We start from the raw sequence: 27,091 nt of genomic DNA on the forward strand, positions 1-27,091 counted from the left end.
CTTAAAATAAAAGGAAGAAATAGATAAGCAGGACAATACTAGAATAGCCATGCTAAATGTGAAATATATATTTTTAAAATGTACAAAGTGAAGATTTCACATGACTTCATATGAAAATTTGCTGATCTTTGGCAACATAATAAAAAAGGAAAAGAATTCAAATGTGATTTGAATAGTAATAGTTATCATCTACTCAAATAGTAAGCACATATTTCCTTTGAACAAAGTCTTCAATATAGCTGTCACAATTAAGTATTTAAAATTGACATTGTAGGAAATGTTAAGCAATGCAAAAATAAATTAGATAAATTCAGTTTGGTAGAAATCTGAAGTCATAAATTATTTTAAGGCAGTTTTCTCTAACAAAACGTGGTAACTAAGACAAAATTCGCGTGTGACTATCTCTTGGAAACTAAAATGCTTGCAAATTGGCAAAGATGGAAAAAAAAAGAAATAGTTTGTTGGAAGCACTGTGGAGACACAGGCACACCAAAGCTGCTTTGGTGGAGTTGTGAGTTGTTAAAAAGCATTTTGGAAAGCATTTGGGAAGAATCTAGTCAATTAATAAATGTGCCAGTTACTGTGGTTTTAGGAATACCAAGAAAGGCAAAAGACAGTTCCTGAACTGGACTGCTCACAATCCAATGGAGACACAATATGCAAACAATTACGTACAAACCTAGGGAAGGCGCTGGAATTAAGTGAGATTGGAAAAGGGTCCCTGGACTTTAAAACCAGGGAAGCTAAAAGAGAAAAGAAGAGGAAACCATTCCATACTTTTTGACCCAGAGATTCCAATGCTGGTCACTTACTTCAAGGAGGTCACTGACAATAAGAATGGTTCCACATATTTTTTTTCAACTACATGCAACAGTAGTTTTCAACAATTATTTTTTCTGCAAGATTTTGAGTTTTACATTTTGCTCCCTCCCTGTTTCCCTCTCCCCAGAGAGCAATCTAATATAGGCTTTCATGTATTATAATCATGCTAAACAAAGATTCATAATAGTCACGTTATAAAAGAAGAATCAAATTCAAACAAAAGAAAAGAACATTAGAAAGAAAAAAAGATGTAATATATAAGACAACTTTTAAAAATTCAAGATAGTAAGCTTTGGTCTGCATTTAAATTCCACAATTCTTTCTCTGGATATGGATGGGGTTTTCTATCACAAGTCTTTTAGAATGGTCTGATTATTGTTCAATGTTGCTGTTAGTATGTACAAATAGCCAACCCCAAACCATACCTCCTGTAACAAACCCTTAACAAGAGAATCTTCTGCTGGAGCTTTACTCAAATGGGAGGACAGAGGATGGGGATGAAGATACTAAAAGCAGCACCACCAAGGAATGAAATTCCTCTCACAAAGTGAAATTTCTTATGGCTTAACAATGGTTTCCCCATATGCTGGCTCTCTACTAAAATCTGATGTTCATAACAGTTTCAAGCACTCTTCATTGCCCAAATACATTTTAAAATTATATTAAAATTATAAAGGTTATATAAAATTATATAGAGGCAGACTGCTTCATTTTTCAGGACACAGGTGAGATGTTATTTTCTATTTTTTTGTATCATGAAGAATATTAAGGTGCCACAGCATACAAAAACACTCTTCATTTAGCCTAGTTTTAAAAGGTCATTTAATAGGAATAATAAAATACCTTTTAATATGAAATCAGAAGTCAATGTGGCCTAAAAGATAAAGAAATCAGGGCAAAGTTACGGCAACAATGACTTGGATTTCAGTTCTTTTCTGAAACATACTAGAGCAGGACAACATGGGGAGGTCATGTAGCTTCTTAGTGTAAGCTTCAAAAAACCTGCTGAGCTTTATCTGCTGTGTGAGTTTCTGTCCCAACAAAGATGAATTATCAGATCCATATTAACAGAATTTTTAGAAAGAAATCTCCCCACTGGAGGGGAGGCAAACTTCCCTAAGGGCCCCAAGGTTGGCTGACTCCTGGCCAGCACTCCCATCACATCCTAAACCACTCAACCCTTCCAACTCTTCTAAGAAGCATCAAGGAGAAGGAAAGCCCTGAGCCAAACAGAACAAAAATGGACCATCAAGGCCAGAGAGAACAACCCAAGACCATCTTTCTGGTAATGACCAGGCTGCTTAGAGGACGCAACTCCCAGGAAAACACATCCACTGTGAGCCCACCCCCATGACATCAAAGAAAGTAGAACCCACCCACATGTCAACAAAAAATATTGTTAACAGCTGTTTTCAAAGTAGTGGAAAATGGGAACTTAGGGGCTGGCTTTCTCTGGGACCATTTAAATTATGGTAAGATGAATGTAATGGAATATTATTGAGCTGAACAAAAGGGGTTCAGAGGAAACTCAGCAGATGTACAAACTGAAACAGGGAAGTGAGCAGAACTAAGAACACCTTATGTGATGTAAGTGTAATAAAGGGAAAAATAGTTTTTGAAAGACTGTCAAATCAAGGACAAATGCCAAGCCAAGAAGCTGGAGAACCACCACTCACTTCCTGCCAGAGGGATGATCAGTTTAACAGGGCAGACATTTTCAGACAAGTTTTTGCTGAACCATGCGTGCTTATGAGACTTTTATTGTTATTCACTGCAACTCAAGATAATAAGAGGGATAGATAATAAATGTGTGTATAAATAAATAATTCTATTTACCAAAAAAAACCAACCAAACAAAAAGAAATCTCCCTCATCTCTCCCTCCCCCATGTTTAATCCTTGGATTCATGCCTTTCCAGAATATGATACAAACTATGTGGTGAAAACTTACTGTGCTCCAAGCTCCAAATAAATCCCTAAATTAAAAAGAGACAAGTCATGGAAGTAGGTTAATAAGAAATTATGATTTCTTTAAACAGGTTAAAAAGTTAATATTTATTACATTTAGCAATTATAACACAATTGTATAAAAACATCTAATATATAAGGTGTATATCAGATGCATATACTAAATGAGGACATTCTATTTATTTTGACCCATACTGTGTACTCAGTTTTAGAAAAAACTGAATAACATAGTAGATATGAACAGGAGTCAGTAACTTTGAAAACGGAAAATTCTAGTACCATTGCCAATCCCAACAGATTAATGCAGCTGTCTCCAACATCTGAGAAGACTATAGATAACATACCAATGGAGGAGGTATTACCTTTAAGCTTCAATTCCTGGAGGCCATGTTTCTTCACCTTGGTGGCCTTTCTTCCTTCTGCCAGCCTACCCTCAAAAAGATCCTCCTAAAACTATGATTGAGAGAAGCTACACCTCCATCAATTATATGGGACCATGCCTCTTCATCCTGATAATTTTCTGCCCTTCACCGAACATATTATATCACCCCTTATACTTTTGCAGCTTAACTAAGTGCATTTTCTTTGTAGAATTAAAGTGACAAGACACAAAAACTGACAACAAATGAAAACAAACATAAAAATATATATATATAATACAGCGATAAACCAATTTGGCAGTTAGATAATCTATTAAGGAGAAAAACATGGGATTGCACGGATTAAAAAACTTAAGTTTTTATAAAAAAAGTACAAGAATTTAAATTGTCAGACTTGAAAAAAACACATAATTTATACTAAGAAGTTTTAAGCTTTGTATAAGGAAATACTATCTTTTTTTCAAATAATAAGCACTTAAAATCTCCTTCAAAAACTGAAGCTCTTGCAATTGCACCTATTAGTTCAAGAACTGCATTTTATTATTCTCATAAAAAAACAACTTAATGGGGAGTCAGGAGGACCTGAGTTCAAATCCGACCTCAGACACTTACTAATTATCAAGCTGTGTGACCTTGAGCAAGTCATTTTAACAGCATTGCCTTGCCAAAAAAAAAAAACAAACCTAAAAAAAACCTTACTAAGCTAAAAATCTCATTCATAATACCCTTCCAGTCTAATTTTTGAAATAATGCCTATAAAAATTATTGAAATATGGCACAAAAATGGTCCCATTGAAGATACTGAACCCCTTCTTATTACCCAACTACAGATGGACTTATACAACATTCCTATTATCCTTTCAACCAAAAGTAAAAAATAAAAATTCAACATTTGGCAACCCTATACAAACTGTGCTTTCTCTGCTCTTAAAAAAAAATACTAAACTAAAAAATAAGTCACTCATTTTACTTTGTAATACCCTTCCAGTCTAACTTTCAAAATGATGCCTTTAAAAATAATTCAAATATGGTACAAAAGTGGTCCCAATAAGATACTTAATCTTTTCTTATTAGCTAACTGTGAACAGACTTTCTACAACATTCCATTATCCCATCTTTCAATCAAAAATAAAAATAAGACAAAGATTTGGCAATCTTATACAAACTGTGCTTCTCTTTGTTCTAAGTCATGAAGTCGTTTTGGTCTTAGTCTCTGGCACACTGGTTTCATATAAGATGAGTGAAGTTCTTCAGGGCTAGCTTTGGGTTGATTTACCTGCTGTCCAGGTGAATCTGAGGAATTTTCTGGATTGGCACTGACAGATGTTTCTGGAAAATTTTCCTCATTATCCTTTACCTTATTGTTAGGATGTGGAGTATAAAATGTCCCTGGTGGGGGCTGCAGAGTTCTCCGTGCCCGGAAAGCAGTGAAACGATTAGAATCCAAAGAACACCCCTCTAATATCACTCTGCCCACTTTCGCTGGCACCACGTCCGGTTGACTGAGCTGCATGATCAAGGGTGGAGGGATCTCGGAGCTGGGAGATAAAATGCTAGCACCACTCTTGGGTTCTCTGCTTTCCTTGAATGTATTGGGCATAATCACTGCTGTCCTTGTGCTTGTATCATCTTGACTAACTGGTTTGTCCCAAGTTTTGGGGTCATAATAAGAAAGTCTGGAGGATGAGTTAGGAGAAGATTTTGTTTCAGACATTTCTTCAGTGATTGAACTTCTGCCATATTTGTCTGAATTTAAAGTTTCCATATTTTTTGAATTGTTCTCATTTAAAAAGTGTGGAGGAAGGAATCCATCTACAGGTAAACTCACAGGTCTAACTGATGTCTTTATTCTTGGAGATCTCAAGGTTATTTTATTATATCTCACCTCTGAATGACCGTTAGCTTTAAATTTATTTTTGTTCTTGAAGGGGTAGAGTTTGGTCTCATCAAAAACCAAAGACATAGCATTTTCTGAAAGAAGTAATAATTGGATGTTACTTTTCAATTTCCACACATGCTAAATATGAACACATTAAATTACAGGGAAATGAAATTAAAGCTCATAGAAGATAGATGCCCAGCACAGAAGATACAAAAAAAGAATGAATTTATTACTGTCCTTACTACTCACTCACCTGACAAAATTTACATTTTCTGGAAAAATACTTGATGCAAAATATACTTTAGTGACACTCTACAAAGTCCTTACTCCAGAATGTGACTTGCTTAAATCACATGTCAGTTATACTGAATTCTAACATAATTTAGATGGAATAATAACCAGTTTCTGATAAGAAGTGAAGATTTCCAATCACAGATATATACTAATTAGAGAAAACAACCAGGCAAAGCAACAGTAAAATGCTCAAAAGTTCCAGTAACTAGCAACAAGGTGAGATTTTTTTTTTCAGAAGTGCTAAGAAGAGAGAAGATACTGATGCACTATATCACTTATTAAGGAATCATCCAAATCTTTTAGTGCTAGGCTGTTTAAATCTCTTAGAGAAGAATATCTACAAGTAGGGACCAACAACTTCTAGGAGAAAAGGAAGAGAAGAAAAGAAAGAAAGATCATAAGGTAGAGAAATTAAAAAAATCCCTACAACAGGTCCTGGAATACAAGAGATAAAGGGTAATAGAGACACTGGCAAGGATGACTACATTAAGAACAATGAATTCTCCCTCAAAGTAACATTTCTCATTCATTACCAACAAAAATGGAATTAAACCCACTGAGTTTAAGAAGATTCCTCCCACTACCACTATAATCACTAATTAATATCAACAGCTACTAACAATGATGAGGATTACTAACTGCTACTACTACTATTACACCAAGTAGTACAACCATTATTACCACTACTACTATCATCACCAACTACTTCTACCACAACTACTACTACTACCACTACTACCACTACCACCAATACTATTATTGCAGTTACTATACCACCGCCACTATTACTGTTGTTGCTCCCTACCACTGCAACTACTTTTAAGACTGCTCTTAGGGAGTTTCTAGCTGGACATACATTTCTTAGTAAGAGGCAAACTCAAAAAACTCATCAACTTCTTCCTTTTCACCCCTTTCTTCCCTCCAGCTCTCCTCTCTCATGTCTGTTCTTTTCTTCACACCTCAGTCACTAATTGCAATTGTCCACTTCTCTGATAAGACCCCCTGGTTTTCCCCTGTATCACCCACAGTCTATTATTATTTTATCTTTCCCCTCTGCTCATCATATGCCTACTGGACATTTTAAACTTGATGTCCTAGCAATATTTCATACTCAATAAATATAAAACTGAACTCAGTATCTTCTGCACCAAACTCTTCTTTCTTCCAAAACATCCCTACTTCTGCCCAAGACTCTACTATTCTTCCAGTGTCTCAAGTCTGTAATCTCAGCATTACTTGGGTTCTTCTCTCTTCTATGTGTACTGTGTTGTCAGATCTTGACTTCTACTTCCAAACTTCTCGAATCTGACCTGTTCTCTCTATTTGCAGTTACCATTAATTCAGGCCTTTGACACCTTTCACCTGGACTACTGGAATAGCCTTCTCCCTACTCCAATCTATGAACAGAGTCCTGAACTGCTGCCTAATGAATTCTACTCAAAGTAACATTTCTCATTCGTTTAGTAACAAAAGTGGAATTAATGCCATTGAACTTCAGAGGATTCCAGGCTGCTCTCCTCTTCCTCTCACTACCACTACCACTGCCACTAATTGCTACCAACAACCAATTAATACTACTGCTACTAAGAACCATGAGGATGACTGGCTACTACTTGGGCCTAAGTGATTTTCCTTAATTAATGACAGATATGACCATGTGATTTTCCCCCACCCCAAATCAACTGTAGGCACACTCTTTGCCTGGAGGATCAACAATATAGACTCTAGTGATGAACTTTTAAATCCCTTTACAACAGGATCTTGCTGTAGCTTCAGGGACATTCCTCTCTCTCACACTCAGGAGGCAGCTAGGTGGCACAGCTACTTGTCCTGGGCAAGCCACTTCACCTCTGTCTGTTGTAGTTTCCTCAACTAATCAAATGGGCACAATAACAGTGCCTACGTGCTGGGGATGCTGTGAGGATGCAGCACCTGGGCCACAGTTGGTGCTCCATCAAGTTGAATTCTTATCCTTGCTATTTCTCTGCTTCAGCCAAACAGGTCTATTTCTCACAAGGGACATGCCCATCTCTGCACTCCCCGCTTCCTCTCAACTAGAGGTCCTCTTGACTCCTGATGGATTCTGTAGTTCAGACACCAAAAGAGGCCTTTCCTGACCCTAACCCTCAGTGCTCCTGCACTAACTCCAAACTTCCAGCTATTTAAAAATACTCCATCTTCAACTATATTTATGCTGCACCTCCCTGTGTATGGATGTATGTGGGCATGCATGCAAGGATCTGTTTATTCTTTATACTGTTATCTCTTCCACAATATAACTTTTCTCATCAAGGGTTCGATATGTTACAGGTGGGTATAAGAAATTAAATGTAAATTTTTGTGGGCAGATGACAGATACTTAATCCAAAATTGACAATAAGGTATTTTAATGCCTCATAAAAGAAAAATTAAAAATAGAGACATTTTTGGAATAAAGCAAGGAATTTTATGCAGAATTTCCAGATACCAGTGGTGCCACTCCCCTAACCCTGGCAATGTGGAAGAGATACCTGCACCTGTACCCCAATGCTTAAGCACATAAGAGTTGCTTAATAAGTATTGTTGATGATACAGTTATAAGACACAAAGATAATAGTACCAATATAGTGATTATTTTACATGGTGCTTTCCGGTTTGCAAAGTACTTTACAGCAATATCTCCTTCGAGTCTGAGAGGAAGGGCTAGGCTTATCCTCGTTTTCCCAGAGGTAGTTTTGTCTCAAGCAGGGCGTTCTAGCCTGCTCTGGTCATGCCCAGGTTGGAGCCTGTGAGACTGGGGGAGTCCCTGGTATAGGAAACATTCAGACCGATTCAAACTCAAGTGCTCCTTGAGCAGAGAGACCAAGATGGGGAAGTGCTTGAAGCATGTTCTAAGATCAGCAGAAAGGGCCTGGGGAGGCTGAGCAGGGAGATCCTGCTCCATCCCTCCCCTCCAAAACTTTCCTGTTCCTGCGGCCACATCTCTTCCATATAGGAAGCCTCCTCTTCTATTAGCCTCCACGGTGCCACCGGTCATTGCCCCAGGCCGGGATGACTTCAGCAGCCTCTCTGGTCTACCTCAGGTCTCTGCCCACTCCACTTTAGACTAGCCAAGAAAAAGCACTTTTCTGAAAGATGATCCGACTGTGTCTGCCTCCCAGTGGCTCCTTATTACTTCTAGGAACAAATCTAGAATTCCTTTTCCCCATGCCCTACCTGACTTTATAACCATCCAATCATAATGAGTTTGCAAGTAACTACTCACCATTCACAGATACGTGAGCTCCTTCCAGATCATTTTTATTGTCATGCAATTCTTCAACCAATGATGTACTTGTTTCTGAAATTATACTCTCATTATGAGAAAGTGGAATATCCTGTCAAGGGAATAGTATTTTTAAAAATGAGTTAGAAATATAAATACACACAGTAGATAAAATGGATCAAAGAGCTGACATTCATTCACGAAAACTCCACCAGTCTCCCAAAATTTGGTACCACTCACTTCCTTTGAAGAAAGACATGCCTCAGGCTTTTGGGGTTTGATGATAGGGCTTTCATGGATAGGAGAAGCAGGGAGCGATTGTGACACATCAAAAATCTTCTCATAATAAGCTATAAGAAGCTCCACAAATCGAACCTGATGAGTGCAGTCTGCCAGTGCAGAAAGGGAAATCTTATCATCTGACTGCTGAGGCCTGATGAGAGTAGGCCCAAAGACTATTCCTAAATTGGTGGCTGGCATCTTGTTTTCTGCAGACTTCTGGACCACCCTGGAAAGGAAAACAGGGAAATGATTTACAATGATATAAGTAGATTCAGATATCTTTCTTCATCACCTCCACAGGTGTCAGCAGGATTCCATAGTACCAATTATAGGAGGAATCATGATGAAGAAGGGGAAAGCAATAATTTTTACAAATTATTAGATGAAAAAAAAATCCTAAATTCATGTCCATCAAGATTACTTCTTCTGCTCCAGACTACTTCTCTGGAGGACCTGAAAGCAATTTCACTCATTAAAGAAACCTCAACAAAAACCATCACAACTCACTATTACTATTCAAAAAAAAGAATATATTCTTTAAGATAAAGCTCTTACCTATTAAGATGGCCAATGAGGTATTTAATGGTGTTATAGTTTGATCCTGGAAGTTGTTTTAGAAGAACTTTTATTTTTTTCAGGACTTTATTTAATTCTGCACCTTCAGGGCTTGCCTGTTTTGGATCTTCATTTAAATTTTGGCTCTCTTTGGCAAGGCCAATTAATTCTTCATAAAAATGAAATAAAAACAGGGGCTCAGGCAACTAGAAGGAAAAAAAAATTTTAAATGCCAGCCTATACATTATACCATCTATTTTTGTCCTGGTCCTCATCATATCCTATTCAGTCCAGCATTTTTCTTCAAAAGGATTAAATCCTAAGAACATGAGATCTGCTTCTGTTTTGACCTAATAAACACCCAAGTAACTGGTAAAACATTGGGCTTGATGCTGTGGGGGCAAAAAAGGAAGCTCTGAACTGTTCTTCTACTAAGGCAATGTGGGGAGGGTTAAGAGAATAATCATAAAGGACTATAATATATGGGAGAATGTGCTATGTGCCTTCTGAAAAGCACAAAGGATTGAGAGTTACGGCAATGGGAGACTGGAGTACTTGCAACTGGATTCTCAGTTGTTACTCAAGAAATCATTTGAAGGACAGGGTAGAATCTGAATAATCCACTGCAGCCTCATTTACCATTTTGGCTTATGACTTTGTCTTACTGGTGGTATGAGGAGTGGAAAAGAAGACTACAGAGTCTTACCATGTACAAGCTGAAGAATAAGAGTGAGAGAATGGTCTTTGAAATTAGAATATTAAGATTCCATGTAGATTCCCTTAAAGGATCAGAGTTCTGCAATGAACTAGCTCTATAACAAGTCTTATTTAGCTAAATGAGAAAAAAAAAAAGCCCAAACTCAAATTCCCTAGGAGCCAGTCAAAAAAAAAAAAGCTACTTTCAAAACATCTTACTTCTTTTGTACATGAAATTTTCTTCTACCTATTGACCCATAGACTTTTTAAGCCATGTGGATTCTCTGGCTCAGTAATAAGAATTACACAGAAATTCTGGTTTTTAATCTTCCAAGTTTTGCAGATATGTATTTCCTCCCCCCTCTTTCAAATACTGAGTGCAGCCACTTCTGGGGAATTGCCCCAGCTACTCATTCAAATCAAAGGATCAATGAGGCAATAAGCACTGATGGAGCATCGACAATGTGTCAGGCACTTTACTAACCTCTCTGGACAAATATGACCTCTCTGTCTCCCAACAGGGTTGCCATCCCTACTATTCCTATCCTACAGTCAAGCAAGCTGTGGCAGGAAGGGATTAAGTGGTTTGCTCAGGGTCACATATCTAAGCCTGCTCAGGCCCTGGACCCGCTACCCTGCCAGCTGCACCTAAGCACCAGGAACCTCATAACCATCAGTCCCAGTCCTTCTGTTTGCTATGGAGGAAACTCAAGCCTATTAAGGTCAAATGATTTGGCCATGGTTCCAGAGAAAGAGGAAGAGGTAGAATTGGACTCCAAGGTCTCTGGAGTCTTTTTCAAGTTCAGATATAGTTTACTCTGAGTTGCTGGAGGTTCTTAATTCCCTGTTACTTAGCACTCTCAAGTGCTCAAAGGTGATAATGATGTTTGTCCTTCGTTCTTAAAGACAACCATGACAAACATCAAGTGAATTGGATTTGAGTGAGGGGGGTGCTGTGCTAGATCACCAGCCTCACTTTCTCCTCCAGATCATCATGACCAGATATGAATCAGGATGACTGGAGATGGCCCTGGATGTGAGGCAATCAGGGTTAAGTGATTTGCCCAAAGTCACACCACTAGAAAGTGTTAGAGGTCAGATTTGAAGGCAGATCCTCCTAACTCTAGGGCTGGTGCTCCAACAACTGCACCACCTAGCTCTCCCAAGGTACCTTCAATACAATAGACAATATACATCATCCCAGCAAAAAGTGATTCCGGTGCTAGATAGTTATTGTAAGGAATGATAAAAGAACAGTTTCACTCATAATAAAGACAGACAGAGATTCTTACTACAATTAAAGCAAATTTCAAGTGGAGAGTCTTTACCTTCCGAAGATATAATTTGAGAACATCAGCAATATCATGTTCACAGAGTTCTGATAAATCTACTAACTCTCTTCCATTTTCAAATGATAGACAGAGTTTTTCAACTCTTAATTTGACACCATTCATCCGGTAGATTCCCTTAAAGGAGGGAAAAGTAAGCAAAAAATATTTCCTTAGGTACAAGATGATTCAATAAATAGTTCAAATTGACATTTCAGAAAATATTAAGTAATTTAAAACTATTTCTTAGAAAACTGAATATTGGTTACGTAATATTGAAGATGGTTTTCTCTAACAAAATTTTTTTCTTGATTACTAAAACAAAATCTGTTAATGATTTTACATTTTAAATAAACAAAAATAAAATATACCTTCACATGTAAGGCTCGCTTTTCAATTTCTGATGCACATTTTTTAATTATAAAGGGGATGCCATCAGGGGCATTTTTAGCAGCCAAAGAAAATTCTCCACCAAATAGATGTAATTTTCCATGAAGTCTCTGGTGCCCACATTGGATGGTTAACATTTCTAAACATGTTTTATGGCATACGAGGGAGCACTATAAGAGAGGAGATTTTATTGTGTAGTTTACTGGAGGCATACAAAATATTAACAAGTGGAGAAATAAAAGCTAAATGGTATACAAACATTGAATTAATTAATTCGTATAAATGTGCCCCTTCTCAGGAAGATCTTCTTCTAAGCACTTACTGAGAGGTTAAGCGATGTACTCAGGGTCACCCAGCCAGTGTCAGTGATGTACAGGTTTGGGGTGAAGGTGTGGGAGAATCCCAAGGCAATTTGAAGCCATTTGGGCAGAATTCATCTTTCCTTGGATTTTTAAACTGTCACATGCGAGACAGGAACCCAACTGACCACTGGCAGCGTTCCGGGTTGTGGCTCTTGATGCCATACCACAAGACACAAGGCAGCAGCTGCTAAATGGAAGGATAGCTGCAAAGGGCTACCTGGAGGAAGCCAACACAAATGTCAGGTTTGGAGAGAATAAAGCAGGGAGGAACGGGTCAGCTCTACCTTCCTGCCCAGCCAGCTTAGAGGACCAGGCTGAGTCACTGAGAGCCTGTGCCCTTGATCTTGTCTAACAATAGAGAGTATGGTTCAGCTGCTACTCACCACAGTTTCCATGGCTAACCAGGCCCACTATGTAATTCTTCCTATCCCTGGTACTAACACACGACGCTCAGCCTCCTCTAACCTCCCCCTGCCCATTACCCAATCTCTTTTTGTGCCTCCTTCCTGCAGGATTTCTTTTCCAAAGAGAATAAACTTCACTTCATTTTCATTCATGCTCTCACACTCCTTCCATCCACTGGCTCTGAGATCTAAGTCCCTCCAGGAGATATATAACCTTAACCACCAAGTCTCCAGTATTGGCTTTTATCACCTTCTTGACCCACTGGTGCTTGGTAGGGCTTTAAAACACTCCTTACTCCCCACTGATGCTTTTAGAAATTTCCAGTTGCTACCATCACTCTCTTCTTTTTAAATCACAAATGGCTATTCAGTACTTCTTCAAGTCAGGGCCTGACTCTTCTGATTCCTTCTATCTGTCCTTATCTGGGGTGCTTCAATGTCCATTCTGATATTCTCTCAAACTTCCTAACCTCTCAATACCTAAATTTCCTCAATAACTACTCACTCTATTCTACACTGAAAGATGGTTACACACCAGATCTTTCTTATCATTACCCATCAGGGTCCTAACTCCTTAACCCAAATCTAAGACATTCCTCAATCTGACCAAAACCTCCTATTGTTCCCTCCCTGAACCTCCCCACTGCTTAGTTTATTCTTTGTACTCAGGAAGAACTCCAAATCCCTCTACTTCTGAGGCTTCTCTTTTATAATTACTTAAGTATCACAAGCAATTCCACACCATACCTTCATCTATTCTTGAATGTCACCCCCCCCCTTGAGCTTACTGCTGCTCCTCTACTACCAAACACCAGTCTTAGATTATCTCTAGTTATCCATTTCCACTAATACTCCCAAGCTTTGACAGACTCGAAGAAGACACGATGACCAGAACACTATAAATTATATTAGCCAACTTCAACTTGGGCCTTACTTCAGGGGCAAGGCAAATTCTTTTACCCTGCCTAACTGGTTCCTTATCTCATTCCCCAAAGAAGCTATTCCAAACATCTCTCTCTTCAAATTTCCTACACACCTTCTTCTCTTAGCTTAAATCCTTGCCTCTTGCTTTACTGAGGCAACTAATGTTACAGGTTTTTAACTCCTCTTTCTCCTCATCTCAGTGTTCTTTTACATCATCCCCAGTCTCTGATGAGGTGGCTCTTCTTGCCAATTTTTTTTTTAGGTTTTTGCAAGGCAATGGGGTTAAGTGGCTTGCCCAAGGCCACATAGCTAGGTAATTATTATGTGTCTGAGGCTGGATTTGAACTCAGGTCCTCCTGACTCCAGGGCTGGTGCTCTACCCACTGCGCCGCCACCTAGCCAACTCACATCCTGTGTTCTTTAGCAGATTGCTGTGTCGATCATTACTCACCCTTCCCCACCTTTCCACCTTTCTCTAACCACTATCTTGAAAACACCCAGATCCCTTCCAGCCTTAATTAACCATAAACTTGACCCTGCTATCTCCTTCAAGTTACCATTCAATCAATTTCTCCTTGAACGGACTTCTTTAAAAAAGTTATCTGCCACTCACTGCTTTCTTCTCCTCCCTCTCTTATTTATTCAACCCTTTGAAATCTAGCTTCTGAACTCAGACTTGACTGAAAATTCTCTCCTAAGTTAGCCTTGATTTCTTAATTGCTAAGCCTGGTGGTCTTTTCTCAGCTCCAATCCATCTTGACCTCTTTGCTACACGATTAACCATCTTCTCATTCCTGGGCATCCTCTCTTCTCTGTGACACTACTTTCTCCTGGTTCTCCCACTACCCATCTGACTATTCCTTTTCAACCTCCTTTGCTAGATCACTGTTTATTATTCAGTGACTGTGAGGGCTCCTAAGGCTACATTCTGGATTCTCTTTGCTTCCTTCTATATTTTCATAGTCCTTCATGGGTTTAACTATCGTATCTGAGATGATTTCCAAATCTTCAAGTGTCTCTCCTGAAGGTTAGTTTCCTACCACCAAAACTGGATGGATAGTTTCAACTGGATGTGTAGAAGACACACAATCTCAAATTGGATGGCTTGTAAAAATTTCAAACATGCCCCAAACTGAACTTATTCTTCTTCTAATCTTCTTCTTCTTCCAATCACCCAGTTTCCTAACTTCCTAGTCAGGTAAATTCCTATCTTAGGTGTTTAAGTGTGTTCATCTCACATCCTTACTCTCACCCTCTATATCCAATTGGTTGTCATGTCTACCTTCATAACATATTCCTCTATCTCCCCCTTTCTATATTGGCATTTCTACCACCTTGGGCTATCCTTATCACCTAATGCTCAGATTATTGCATTAACCTTTTGCTTGGTTGTCCTGACCCTTTCGCCCAGTCCCCCATTCCAGTTCATCCTCTACTCAGCTATTATCGGTGATCCACAGGTTCATGTCTGATTATGTCATCTCACTATTACCTCCAGAATCAAATATAAAACCCTCAGTCCTTTTTAATAACTTCATAACCTGCTCCCCTCTTATCTTTCCAATCTTACACCTTCTCCCTTCACATACTCTGCCACCCTGTGACACTGAACTCTTTCATCTCTCTCACACTAACATTCCATCAACCAATATCCCTCTTCATCTCCTTCTGATCCTCTGGCTCTCTTCAAATCTCAGTTAAAGATCCACCTTCTGCAAGAAATTTTTCTAAGTCCTCTTCAGCATCATCCCTTGAGTCAACCCTAACTTGTTCTAGAGAGATCTTACTAGTATTGTTTGCATGTTGATGGACTCTGTGAGTTCCCTGGTCCAGAGTGGAACTTAATAAATGCTTGATGACTGATGACTAAAAAGGAATGTTAGGAAACCAAAGTTCACCTCCTCTTCCTCTGTGTAAAGTCCCTTGACTTCAAGTGCATAGAGGGACAGACCTAAGGTCAGGAACACTCACCTTTCTGAGTTCAAATCTGGCCTCAGGCACTTCCTAGCTATGTGAACCCTAGCAAGTTAGTTAACCCTATTTGCCTCAATTTCCTCTTCTGTAAAATGACAGACCATTCCAGTACTTTTTGCCAAGAAAACCCTAAATAAGGATCACAAAGAGCCAGATACAACTGAGATGACTGAACAACAAAAATGAATATAAGGAAAATGATTAGTTTGGATCAATATGAGAAACAAGGCATTACCTTCAAGGACTCCAAACATCTTCCTAAAATAAAGGTTAACCTTCCTAACATTAGAGTTTTTCCAATAATACTACAGAGCTACAACATAAAAGAATAACAATCCAGTCTCTGAGGGATCATTCAAGGGGCAATAGAGAGATGCATAGCAGGCATCAAAGGGTGCAAACCCTATTTCAATGAATCATGCACATTTAGTGGGTAAACAATCTCAACCATGACAGGTATTACCAGAAAAGAAGGTGAGTTCACAAGATAGGAGAGAAGAGTCAGAAACAATAATCAATAAAATGAGAAGGGGGAAGAATTAAAATCCAAACCAGTGGAGAGCGAACTCACATCACTGAAATCATAGACCCAACCCAGTGAAATATCTAAGTATTTTTGATGATCATTCCATTTAGATATTTAGCCCTTCAAATATTCATGGAGTATGGAATATGAAATACAGCATGCAGTTATTATAGTATATCTTTAAAAACATCAAAAAAAATCAGAAATTGTACTTTTTTTTCTCTTATTTCTTACCTCCACACACTCTGCTCCTTGAAATATTATTAAGTTTTCACATTCCTTGCACTTAGAAAGAGTTCTTAGCTTCCGAAACTTATGGCTAAAAGCAGCTCTGGATTTTAGGACATTTCTAAATGGTCCAATTTCAGCCAGATGAGGTTCACTTAAGGCTTGAAAGAAAAATGACTGATTAATATTTTTAGAGAGATGTTATTTACTTGACTTTAAAAATATGCTCATAAGCTAAAATTAATCTTTTAAAAAATGAAGATTAATAACAAATAGGCAATTAATTTAGATTGGCAACAAAAGACATTAAAGCAAGCAACAAAATTAGTACATTTCAAAGTTATTTTTATTTTTATAAATGTAAGGTCATTTTCCTATGTTTTCTAAAAATATTAATTCATTTAAGCTACAATTATTTGACCTTAAAGCAGTATTTATTAAAATACTGGTCAGAAAGCACATTATAGATCTTAAGGAACTTTTTGTTGATCTTAGTGTCTTAGCAAATTTCAATACTTCTGACAAAATAGCACTAGCATAAGGATGTTTAGAATATCATCTGATCTATTTTGTACCAAATTTTTTTTAAATCACATTATCCTAAGAATTTTAAGATAAGATCAACTAAAGAACTAAAATTTTTAACAAGAAATCCTACTGATTGACCATATGCTCTTCAAATAAACATATAGGTCAATTCATTTGCACATTGAATCTAACTCTTAATTAACACAGGTCTTCCAGGAGGACACAATCATCATTTTTCAGTTTAATTAAATGGTAATACATTTTTTTCCTTCTCTATTTCACAGTTTAAGGCATATGTTTATTCTTATTCTTAGAAAAAGCAAGCTGAATACCTTCAAGCAAAGATCATGGTGTCAACATCATCACCATCTCAAAACTAACATCTATTATAGGCCCAATTAGGCAGGCACACTAACTTATTTTTAGGATGAGAAATTTGCTACTTTTATGAATGCATGAAACTAGAAACTAGAAATAGGAATTGTTTTGGAGTCAAAAGTACCTAGGGTCAAATTCTACCTCTATTAATACTGTGTCATCTTATGTGAGACCCTTTCCCCTCCATAAGTCTAAGTTTCTTTACCATTGGATTAGATGATCGCTAAGGTTCTTTCCATCTCTAATAACTCCTAATGGTTTAGAAACATCCAAAATCACCTTAAATTGATGACAAAGCAGCTTTGCTTCTCAGGCTTATGATGTAATGTGCTCAAACAAATGAACAGATCTGAAATATACTCAAGTCATCAAGATGACCACTTTCCTTCATTGTTCTTTGTAATTTTTCAAATCTGAACTAGTTTCTATACTAAGAAGCACAATCAGGGCAGCTAGGTGGTACAGTGGATAGAGCACCAGCCCTGGAGTCAGTAGGACCTAAATTCAAATCTAACCTCAGACACTTAATAATTACCTAGTTGTGTGACCTTGGGGAAAGTCATTTAATCCCATTACTTTGCAAAAACAAAAAAAAGAATCACAATTGCTACAGAGTTCTGAATTGTTTCCACTGAATAGGACTGCTTTAACTCTTTAAGTGCTACACATTATTAGTCTGATAAAAGCAGAATTTCTAATCTATCATTATGCCTCTATTACATATATAACACAATAATTATTTACTTGGGATCTAATCATTACAGTATCTTAAAATCATCATGTCTGGAGAAGGGCAGTATGTAAGGATAATGAAATGTTCTAAAGACCTGGAATACAAAAACCTAGCTCTTTCACTTACCAGCTATGTGAGGCAGTTTCACTGAACCTAAAGCTTCCTCACCTCTAAAATGTGGACAGTGCTCTATATACTACCTATACCTAATAGGGGATGCTCTGAGGAAACTTTCTGTAAAGTGTAAAATACCTTCGCAAATGTAAGCTGTTGATATTATTATTTGGTACAAAGAGTCAAAGAAGTATCATTTTCATATTAAGATTTCAAAAGTCTCAGTCATCACTATACACTGGTTTTAAATTAATCTGGCTAACTAAAACTGGGTCAAATAAAGAATAATGTACAGTACCAATCTCAGATGGAGAAGGTGGCTCTCTTTCATTTAGCTCATCAGTAGAAGACATAGTCCCCAGTGATGGAGTTCGAGGAAGTTGGTGTTTAAATACGCCTGGAAAAAGACAGACCTGAGTAATAAGAACTTCATTTTATTATGATAATTTTTCACTTTTAATAGTATTCTAATTTTTTTTCAATTACATGTAGTTTTCAACATTCATTTTTGTAAAATTTTGAGTGTCAAATTTTTCTTCCTCCACCTGCTCAAGACAGCAAGCAATCTGATATAGGTTATACATGTACAATCATGTTAAACAAATTTCCATATTAGCCATGTTATGAAAGAATTAGAACAAAAGGGAAAACAAGAAGAAATAAGAAGAAATAAATATACTGGCACTAAGTACAAGTCCTCTTATTTCTGCTCACTTCACTTAGTATTAATTCATGTAAGTTAAAGGTTTTTTATTCATCAATTCTTAAAGAACAATAATATTCCAAAACATTCATAAACCAAAATTTATTTAACCATTGCCCAATTGATGGGCATCCCCTCTCTGTCCAATTCTTTGTATTTTTGTATATCTGGGTCCCTGTCCCTTTTCTATGATCTCTTTGGGATATAGACCCAGTAGTGGTATTGATGGGTCAAAGTATATGCATAGTGATATAACTCTATAAAGGATAATTTTTGTTGAATTTTAGAGATGGGTGTGTGTGTGGGGGAATTACACTCTCTATCCATGGTGGGAGTAGTACACTGATCAGAAGATAAGTTTTTTGAAATACACATAAACCCACATGAGATACAACACAAACAGAATCTCACAGGCTACAATATTCTAATAGCTTCACCATAAAAGGTTTACTTCCATTCCAAGACTTTAATAGACAGTTATCAAACTAATAGTAGGTTAAAAAGAAAAGGTGCCATAATGAAATTAGAAGCAAGGTGAATATCCATCAATTGTAAAATGGCTTAAAAAAACCTATGGTGTATGAATGTAATGAATTATTATATCAAAAAACAAAATTACTATGAAAATCTCAGAGAAATTTGGCAAACTCTGTATAAACTGAAGTGGGGCAAGTAAGTAAAACAAAGAGGATTGAAAAGGTAAACAATACTAAAAGACAGATATTCTGGTCAGTGTGTTATTCCAAAGGAATGATGGTGAGACAGCTTCCTATTGTAAGTGCAGAAAGAGAAAGATTGTTCAGCAAGCCTGAGTCAGGGGGCAGCTAAGTGGCACAGGATAGAGCACCAGCACTGGAGTCAGAAGGAACCAAGTTCCAATCCAGCCTCAGACACTGAATAATTATCTAACTACGTGACCTTGGGCAAGTCACTTTACCCCACTCCCTTGTTAAAAAAAAAAAGTCAGGAAGATCTGAATTCTAATGCCACCTCATTTACCAGCTATGGGACCCTGAACAAAACATCTAAACTCTTGATTTCCTTATCTATAAAATACAAATAAAAACAAGCTCTACCTACATCCCACAGTTGGTTATAAGGCTCAACTGAGATAAAAGACATAAAGTATTCTGCAAAACTTAAAATCTTACACAAATGATAGTTATAATTAAATAATGAGATTTTTTTCTTAAACCCACTTCAAATAAAAAATTGACTGATTTTGAAAAGAAGTTGGGAATGGGATAGAGCAAGGAAGAAACGAAATCATATATTTAGCCAGTAGCTTCATCACAACCTTTCCATCAACCCTTCATGAGATCTGGTCTTTGACAAAACTGGAGAACTGGACCCAGTACTGGGAAGTCCAGTTAGACTAAGGCATCCACAGTTTGGTCAAGAATGGAGCCAGAGGGCAGCTATGTGGTTCAGTAGATAAGAGTACCAGCCCTGGAGTCAGGATGACCTGAATTCAAATCTGATCCCAGATCTTAACACTTACTAGCCATTGTGATCTTAGGTAAATCACTTAACCCCAACCAAAAGAGAGAGAGAGAGAGAGAGAGAGAGAGAGAGAGAGAGAGAGAGAGAGAGAGAGAGAGAGAGAGAGAGAGAGAGAGAGAATGGAGCCAAATTCCTGGGACAAAGCTGGGTTAAACTTGGTTTCCCTAAGGTCTACTGATAAAGCAAATTAATTAATGCAGTTAATATATTCCCCTGGATTCACCTCTTTAATGTATCCCTAGGACTAGGAAAGGAGAAAATAATTACTTATATTGTTATCTAACCATTTTTTTCACTGTTCAATTTTCAGACACATATAAATCTGTATTATGGGTAGAAAAGATTTTTCTCATCATCAATAGGCTTTAAACACCAGAATAGATAATCCTTCTCTAGTGTGGCAAATTTTAAGAATATTTTACAATTTATTATTTATTTTTTCTTGTTAAATTCTGACATTCAAATTCTTTCCTTTCTTTCCTTTCCCCATCCACTAAGACAGCAACCAATGATTATCAATTATAAAAATGAAATCATGCAAAAATGTATATATTAGATATATGTATTGTTTTAGAACCAAGAAAAATAAAGTGAATAAATGATATTTCAATTTGTACTCAATTAATCAGTTGTCTCTCAGGAGGTGGATAGGATATTTTCTTTAAGAGTATTCTCTGTCTTGCATCACTGTATTGATCTTTCACAGTTGATCAGGATTGTGACATTGCTGTAACTGTGCACAACGATCTCCTGGCACTTTGCATCAGTTCATATATATATATGTATATATATATATACATATATATATATATACGTATATACATATATACATATAGATATAGATATATACACACATATATATATACATATATATATATACATATGTATATATATATATATAGATAGATAGATAGATAGATACATCTGCCCAAGATTTTCTGAAATCACCCCTCTTGCCATTTCCCACAACACAATAGTTCTATCAAAAGCATATGACAGCTTTTTCAATCATCCCTCAACAGACATACATCCCCTGGATTTCTAATTCTTTGCCACCACTAGAAGAACTCTTATAAATACTTAAATACATATAAGTCCATTTCTTTTTTCTTTGATCTTTTCAGGGCACAGAATTAGCAGCGGTATACCTGGGTCAAATAGGACACAATCTTATAGCCCTTTAAGGAAAGTTGCAATTATTCTCCAAAATGTTTGAACCAGTCACTACTTCACCAATAGTTAGTGTATCTGTTTTCCCCTCATTTCCTCCAATATCTGTTATTTCTGATGGTATGAGGTAGTACTTGTGAATTTATCTTTCTCTAATCAATAGTGATTTAGAGCATTTTTTTTATGACTGAAGATACCTTCAATTTCTTCTCCTGAAAGCTGCCTTTTATTATTATCTTTTCACATTTATCAATTGGGGAATGAATTTTTAAAAATAAATTTATATACTCAATATATATTTGAAAAATGAGATCTTTATTAGTATTCCATTCATTGTCTATGATACCTTTTAACATAATGTTGCTTCCTGACCCTCCTTTTTAATTAAGTCCATTTTTCCTTTTGCTTTGTCTAAGACTACAATTTCTACTCCTGCCTCTTTTTTTGGGGGGGGGGAGCAAATTTCAACTGAAATATATTACATTCTACTTTCGTAGTTTACTTTAACTTTGCATGTGCCTTTTTGTTTCAAGTATATATCTCTTATAAACAAGATATTGTTGAATTCTGGCTTCTAATCTAGTCTGCTGCTGCTTCCCTTTTTTGAAAAACTAATTTTAATACAATTATCATTTAATTAATTTATAATATTTACTTCTCTGTTCAAAAGGTCATATCTTATATTAGCTTAATAGAGAATACTCACTTGGCCATTCTAGAAATCTCATCAGTCCTTTTTGGGTTTTGGTCACCTGAGAGATACTTCTAGCATAATTAATTTTTTGCTAGCCTAACTGACTTTTCATACCCAAATCCTCATCTCTTAATTTTATTTTTAAGAATTTTACAACTGAATCCATTCACATTCATAGGTGTAATTACTGTGTATTTCATTCCATCCCATTTTATTCTGTTTCTTCTTTTCTCTCTTTTTATCCTATCTCCTTCTTCAATAATCTATTTGGCTTATAACCACTGCCCTTTTTATTAATCTGTCTTCACTTTTTATCATCCCCTCCTTTCTCTTATCCATAAAACTGATAGGTAATATATTCCATGTTTCAGTATTCCAATAACTCTTAAAAATTATCTCTCCATCTATGCAGAGGCAATTTACAGATGAGGAAATCAAAGCAATCTGTAGTCATATGAAAAATTGCTCTAAATCACTACTTATTAGAGAAATGCAAATTAAAGCATCCCTGAGGTACCACCATTTCATATCTCTCAGATTGCTGAGATGACCAGAAGGGACAATGATCAATGCTGAAAGGGATGTGGGAAATCTGGGACACTAATACATTATTGGAGGAGCTTTGAACTCATCCAACCTTTCTGGAGAGCAATTTGGAATTATGCCCAAATGTGCATACCCTTTGATCCAGAAATACCATGACTGGGTCTATACCCTGAAGGGATCATGAAAAAGGGTAAAAACATCACTTGAAAAAAAAAATCATAGCAGCCCTGTTTGTGATGGCAAAGAATTGAAAATTGAGTGATTGGGGAATGGTTAAACAAATTGTGGTATTTGTATATCATGTAACACTATTGATCTATTAGAAAGCAGGAGGGATGGGAATTCAGAGAAATCTGGAAGGATTTGCATGAACTGATGCTGAATGAGATGAGCAGAACCAGAAAACCACTGTACACCTTAACAGTGACATGGGGGTGATGATCAGCCTTGATGGACTTGCTCATTTTGGCAGTGCAATAATCAGGGACAATTTTGGGATATTTGCGATGGAGAATACCATCTGTATCTAAAGAAAGAACTGCAGAGTTTAAACAAAGACCAAAGCCTATTACCTTCAATTAAAAAAAAAGTCATCTTATGTAGTATGCAATTTTGCTATCTCTTATATTTTACTTTTTTCCTCAAAGATATGGTTTTTCTCTCAACACATTCAATTTTGATCAATGCATAGCATAGAAACAATGTAAAGATTATTAGACTGCCTTCACTGGGGGGGGGGAGTTGGGGGAGGGAACCAAGATGGGGGAAAATTGTAAAATTCAAAAAAAATTAAATTAAAAAATTTTTAAAAGGAAAAAAAATTATCTCTCCATCTATTTTTCAATTCAATTATTTTTCCAATTTGGTATTTCAATTTTCCTTCTATTTTTTTCATCTTTTTGACTTTGTTTATTGTTTCTTGAAGTCTCGAGTCTTCGGCTTCCATTTGCCCAATTCTAATGCTTTTCCCCCCATTTTTTCCTGATATTTTATTTTTCTAATTACATGCCATGAAAGTTTTCCAACATTCATCTACATGCATATTTATAAGTTACACAAATTTCCTTCCACACTCCCTTCCCACCCCCCCAACAGCGAACACTGTACATGTATATTTGTGTTTTAATATGTTTACAAACTACTCATTTTCTGTATGAGGAATAAAGACTAAGGGAAAAGAAAGAAAACCACTGGATCAGAAGGAAAAACATTAGGCCCCAAAGATACTGACAGGCAAACACAAAAACCTACCTAAAAGGGCAGGGACAGCTCAGGAAGGAAGGAAGGATAGGGGAAAGATGAAAGAATACCAATGTGGAACAGACATGACTCAGTTCTCATGGGTACAGATTTCTATCTGCGAGTTTGTTAGAAAAATTCTACATATACAAACTGTGACATCAGAGAAAAAAGTTACAAAGGACATCTTAGGAACATTTCAGGAAGAGAAAGAAGAGAACAGGACAAAAGTTATGGTCTGGAATCAAAAATAAAAAATCAAGAAAATTCATTTTAAAATCTTTTAAATTATCAATATTTTTCACTCTCAATAATAGCTAATTAAAAAAAAAACTTATATACCTGGACTGCCAGAAGGGGAATCCATGGATCTAGATTCACTGCTTCCTCCAGCACTCTCTGTATCACTGTACATCCCACCTTGGGTAACATCTGAACATGATGTGCTAGGTGGGGGCCTTCTGGGAAAAAAAATACAACAAACAGCCTGTCAATGGAGGGGAAATCCTGTTATTTATTTTATATTCAATATTCCAAAAGCATATTAATTTCATATTGTAGCATTTATATTGTTGGATTTCAAAGAACTTTAAATGTGGACTCACTTTAGAGCATAATTTGGCTTAATTGCTACAGAAATCCAAAAAATCTTTCAACATCACCACAATGATACATCATTTAATTTCTCATATTACTTCTTTCCCTCTACATACTTTATAATCTAATCAATTAAAACTACTGTCTTCTTCTCTCTATTCCTAAGCAATCCTCTGACCTCTCCTGGAATGCCCTTCCTCCCTCCTCTTCCCCTATTGAACAGTATTACCCATCATCCTTAAGAGCTCACCTTTAATGATACCCTTTTTTGAGTTTTTTTTGCAAGGCAAGAGGGTTAAGTGACTTGCCCAAGGTCACATAGCTAGGTGATTTTTAAGTGTCTGAGGTCAGATTGGAACTCAGGTCCTCCTGACTGCAGGGCCGGTGCTCTATCCACTGTACCACCACCTAGTTGCCCCTAATGACACCTTCTTGATGAAAACTCCCTAATTCCTATTCTTACACCTGACATGGAGGTTGCTTTGCAATTCTCAAATACAAATTCTCAACTATGTAATAGTGCACATTACAATCTTACTACCTTATTCATCCACAAGGGCAGTTAATGTGTCTTATCTTACTGTAAACAAACCAAAGGAGCAGGCTAGAGTGCTCTGCATAAAGTAGAAAGTGCTCAATAGAAGTACTATCTGCCATTTAACAGTATATACAATTATGATTATTTAATCATAAAAGAACTACACATTTTCCTATTTCTATTATTAGTTTTCCATTCTCAGAAATGTTTATGAATTTTAAAAAATCAGCTCAGAATCAACAGCATTTATTTTTACTTGAATTGAGGAACAATTCCTTTCATCACATAATCTATACAACACATGCATTATTTTTAATGAGACAAAAATGATCAAGTCATTCTTGTCAAGGGAAATAAATATACTCACATGGGACTTGTATCTGGCAATAAATTAGCCCCCTTTATTTAATTTCAATAACCTTAATTCTTACCCATCAATTTTTAAATTGTCAAATGAAATAGATTGATGGTGAACATCCTCTTTAGGTGAAGCTTTTGCCTTTATAAAGTCTGCAAAGTTTCTCCCTGGATCATAAGACTTTGCATTCTCACAGAGAGATTGATAATTAATGGGAAGAGACAGAAGCTGCTCATGTTGTATCTGGAAGAGGTTAATTATGACCTATTTGTCAAATAAAGATAAAAAGAATAATCAGAAATCTTTAATAAACAGGTCTTTAAATGCCCTTAGTTAAGAATAACATCATAGTATTATTTACAACATTTAAACTCTCACCTCTGAGGACTCAATAAAGTATGCTAGAATTTATTCATATAGATAGCTCTGAAATATTAGAGGACTTCCTGCAAAATTTACCTTAAAAGAAACTTTTTAAAAGGGAGTTGGGGAAGAGCAGTTTTTTCTCACTTTAAAAGGAACTCATCATGGGGGGAAAAAACTATTCTCCCCACATGACTCAACTTAACAAAGAAAGGGGGTATATTACCAGAACTTAACTTGCCCAATGTTCTGTCTACAGTATTAACTAAATTAATGACATAAATTCAATACTTTAATAATTTTGTTGGACTGGAAACTTCATCAACTACTCCAAATAGGATAGGCCAGCACAGTCCCCATTTCTTTGACTTAGATAATGTTTCTTTATGTTTCAAAAACTAATAATTATTATTGTCCTTTCTTATTTACATTTCAGATTTTAAAAGATAGAAGTAGCAGGGGAAGAATTTTTAGCAAAGGAGAAGGTACAATGATAGTCTTATTATGCAGATTTGCCCAATAAAGCAAAATTCACAGTCAAATTTTCTCTTTGTACCATTACATTTTTAAAAAGACTGCCTTTACTCACAACGCAAATAAAATTTGAAAATAAGGGTTTAGAACATGAACATATATTTATACCACTGTATAGCCAATCTAGGTTTTTAACTTACTATTTCAATTTATTCCCAATGCATAAGAAGATGTGAAGAGACTGCAAAATTTCTGTTATCACATAAATTCTCTTATCCTGTTTTACTTTGTATATGGAAATTTTTTTGGTGTTTATTAAATTCAGAATTTAAAAAAAAGGAAACTATCCTCCACCTCACCATCATAGAGCTTCTATGCATAAATTAGAAGCATCACAAATAAATACAAAGTTCTACATCAATGAAGGGCATTTCCAAAACAGCTTTCCAAATGAAATCAGAAGTCCAGATCAAAATGAATGGATGAATAAAATAATTTCATATTTTATGAAATCTTAAGGTAGCACACCGTAGGGCAAAGAAGTTTGGGCTCATAGCCAGGAAGCCATGGACTCAATTCCCACCTCTGACATAAGCTGGCTATTTGACATAGGGCAGGGGGTGGCAACCTCTGTGTTCCAGGCTACTCTCTAGAACCCTGACATTGGAAGTTCTCAATATCAATAAAACCACAGAAGAGACTCTTATCTTTTAGACTCTATAAGAAATATCTTATTGTCATTTCTTCTCACTGTCATTCCTCATTAGCTAAATGAAAAAAGTGCTACCTTCCAAGGCAAGAACAGTACTTGAAAACTTTCCATATTGGCATAAACTGTATAATATACATATCATATAGGAGTGTATGTGTGTGTGTGTGTGTGTGTGCATATGAG

At 36.4% G+C, this 27,091-nt stretch overlaps 1 protein-coding gene across 2 annotated transcripts in view; it reads right to left on the reverse strand.

Annotated features, from left to right (window-relative positions):
- Nucleotides 1-240: 240 nt before the first annotated feature.
- Nucleotides 241-27,091, reverse strand: part of LOC141488259 (rho GTPase-activating protein 29-like) — an 84,042-nt gene continuing 57,191 nt past the window's right edge. The window contains exons 13-22 of one of the 2 annotated variants that reach the window (XM_074188210.1): nt 25,433-25,623; nt 24,209-24,324; nt 18,310-18,408; nt 16,265-16,419; nt 11,822-12,010; nt 11,451-11,588; nt 9,427-9,632; nt 8,830-9,097; nt 8,590-8,701; nt 241-5,140 (exon numbers count right to left, since the gene is read on the reverse strand). In XM_074188210.1, coding sequence (XP_074044311.1) covers nt 4,326-5,140; nt 8,590-8,701; nt 8,830-9,097; nt 9,427-9,632; nt 11,451-11,588; nt 11,822-12,010; nt 16,265-16,419; nt 18,310-18,408; nt 24,209-24,324; nt 25,433-25,623 — 2,289 coding nt within the window. In that variant the 3' untranslated portion in view covers nt 241-4,325. Of the gene's footprint in view, nt 5,141-8,589; nt 8,702-8,829; nt 9,098-9,426; nt 9,633-11,450; nt 11,589-11,821; nt 12,011-16,264; nt 16,420-18,309; nt 18,409-24,208; nt 24,328-25,432; nt 25,624-27,091 lie in introns of both variants that reach the window. The other variant, XM_074188209.1, reaches the window with a different exon arrangement.

Source organism: Macrotis lagotis, chromosome 5, assembly GCF_037893015.1.
Source record: "Macrotis lagotis isolate mMagLag1 chromosome 5, bilby.v1.9.chrom.fasta, whole genome shotgun sequence".
NCBI classification, from domain to species: domain Eukaryota; kingdom Metazoa; phylum Chordata; class Mammalia; order Peramelemorphia; family Peramelidae; genus Macrotis; species Macrotis lagotis.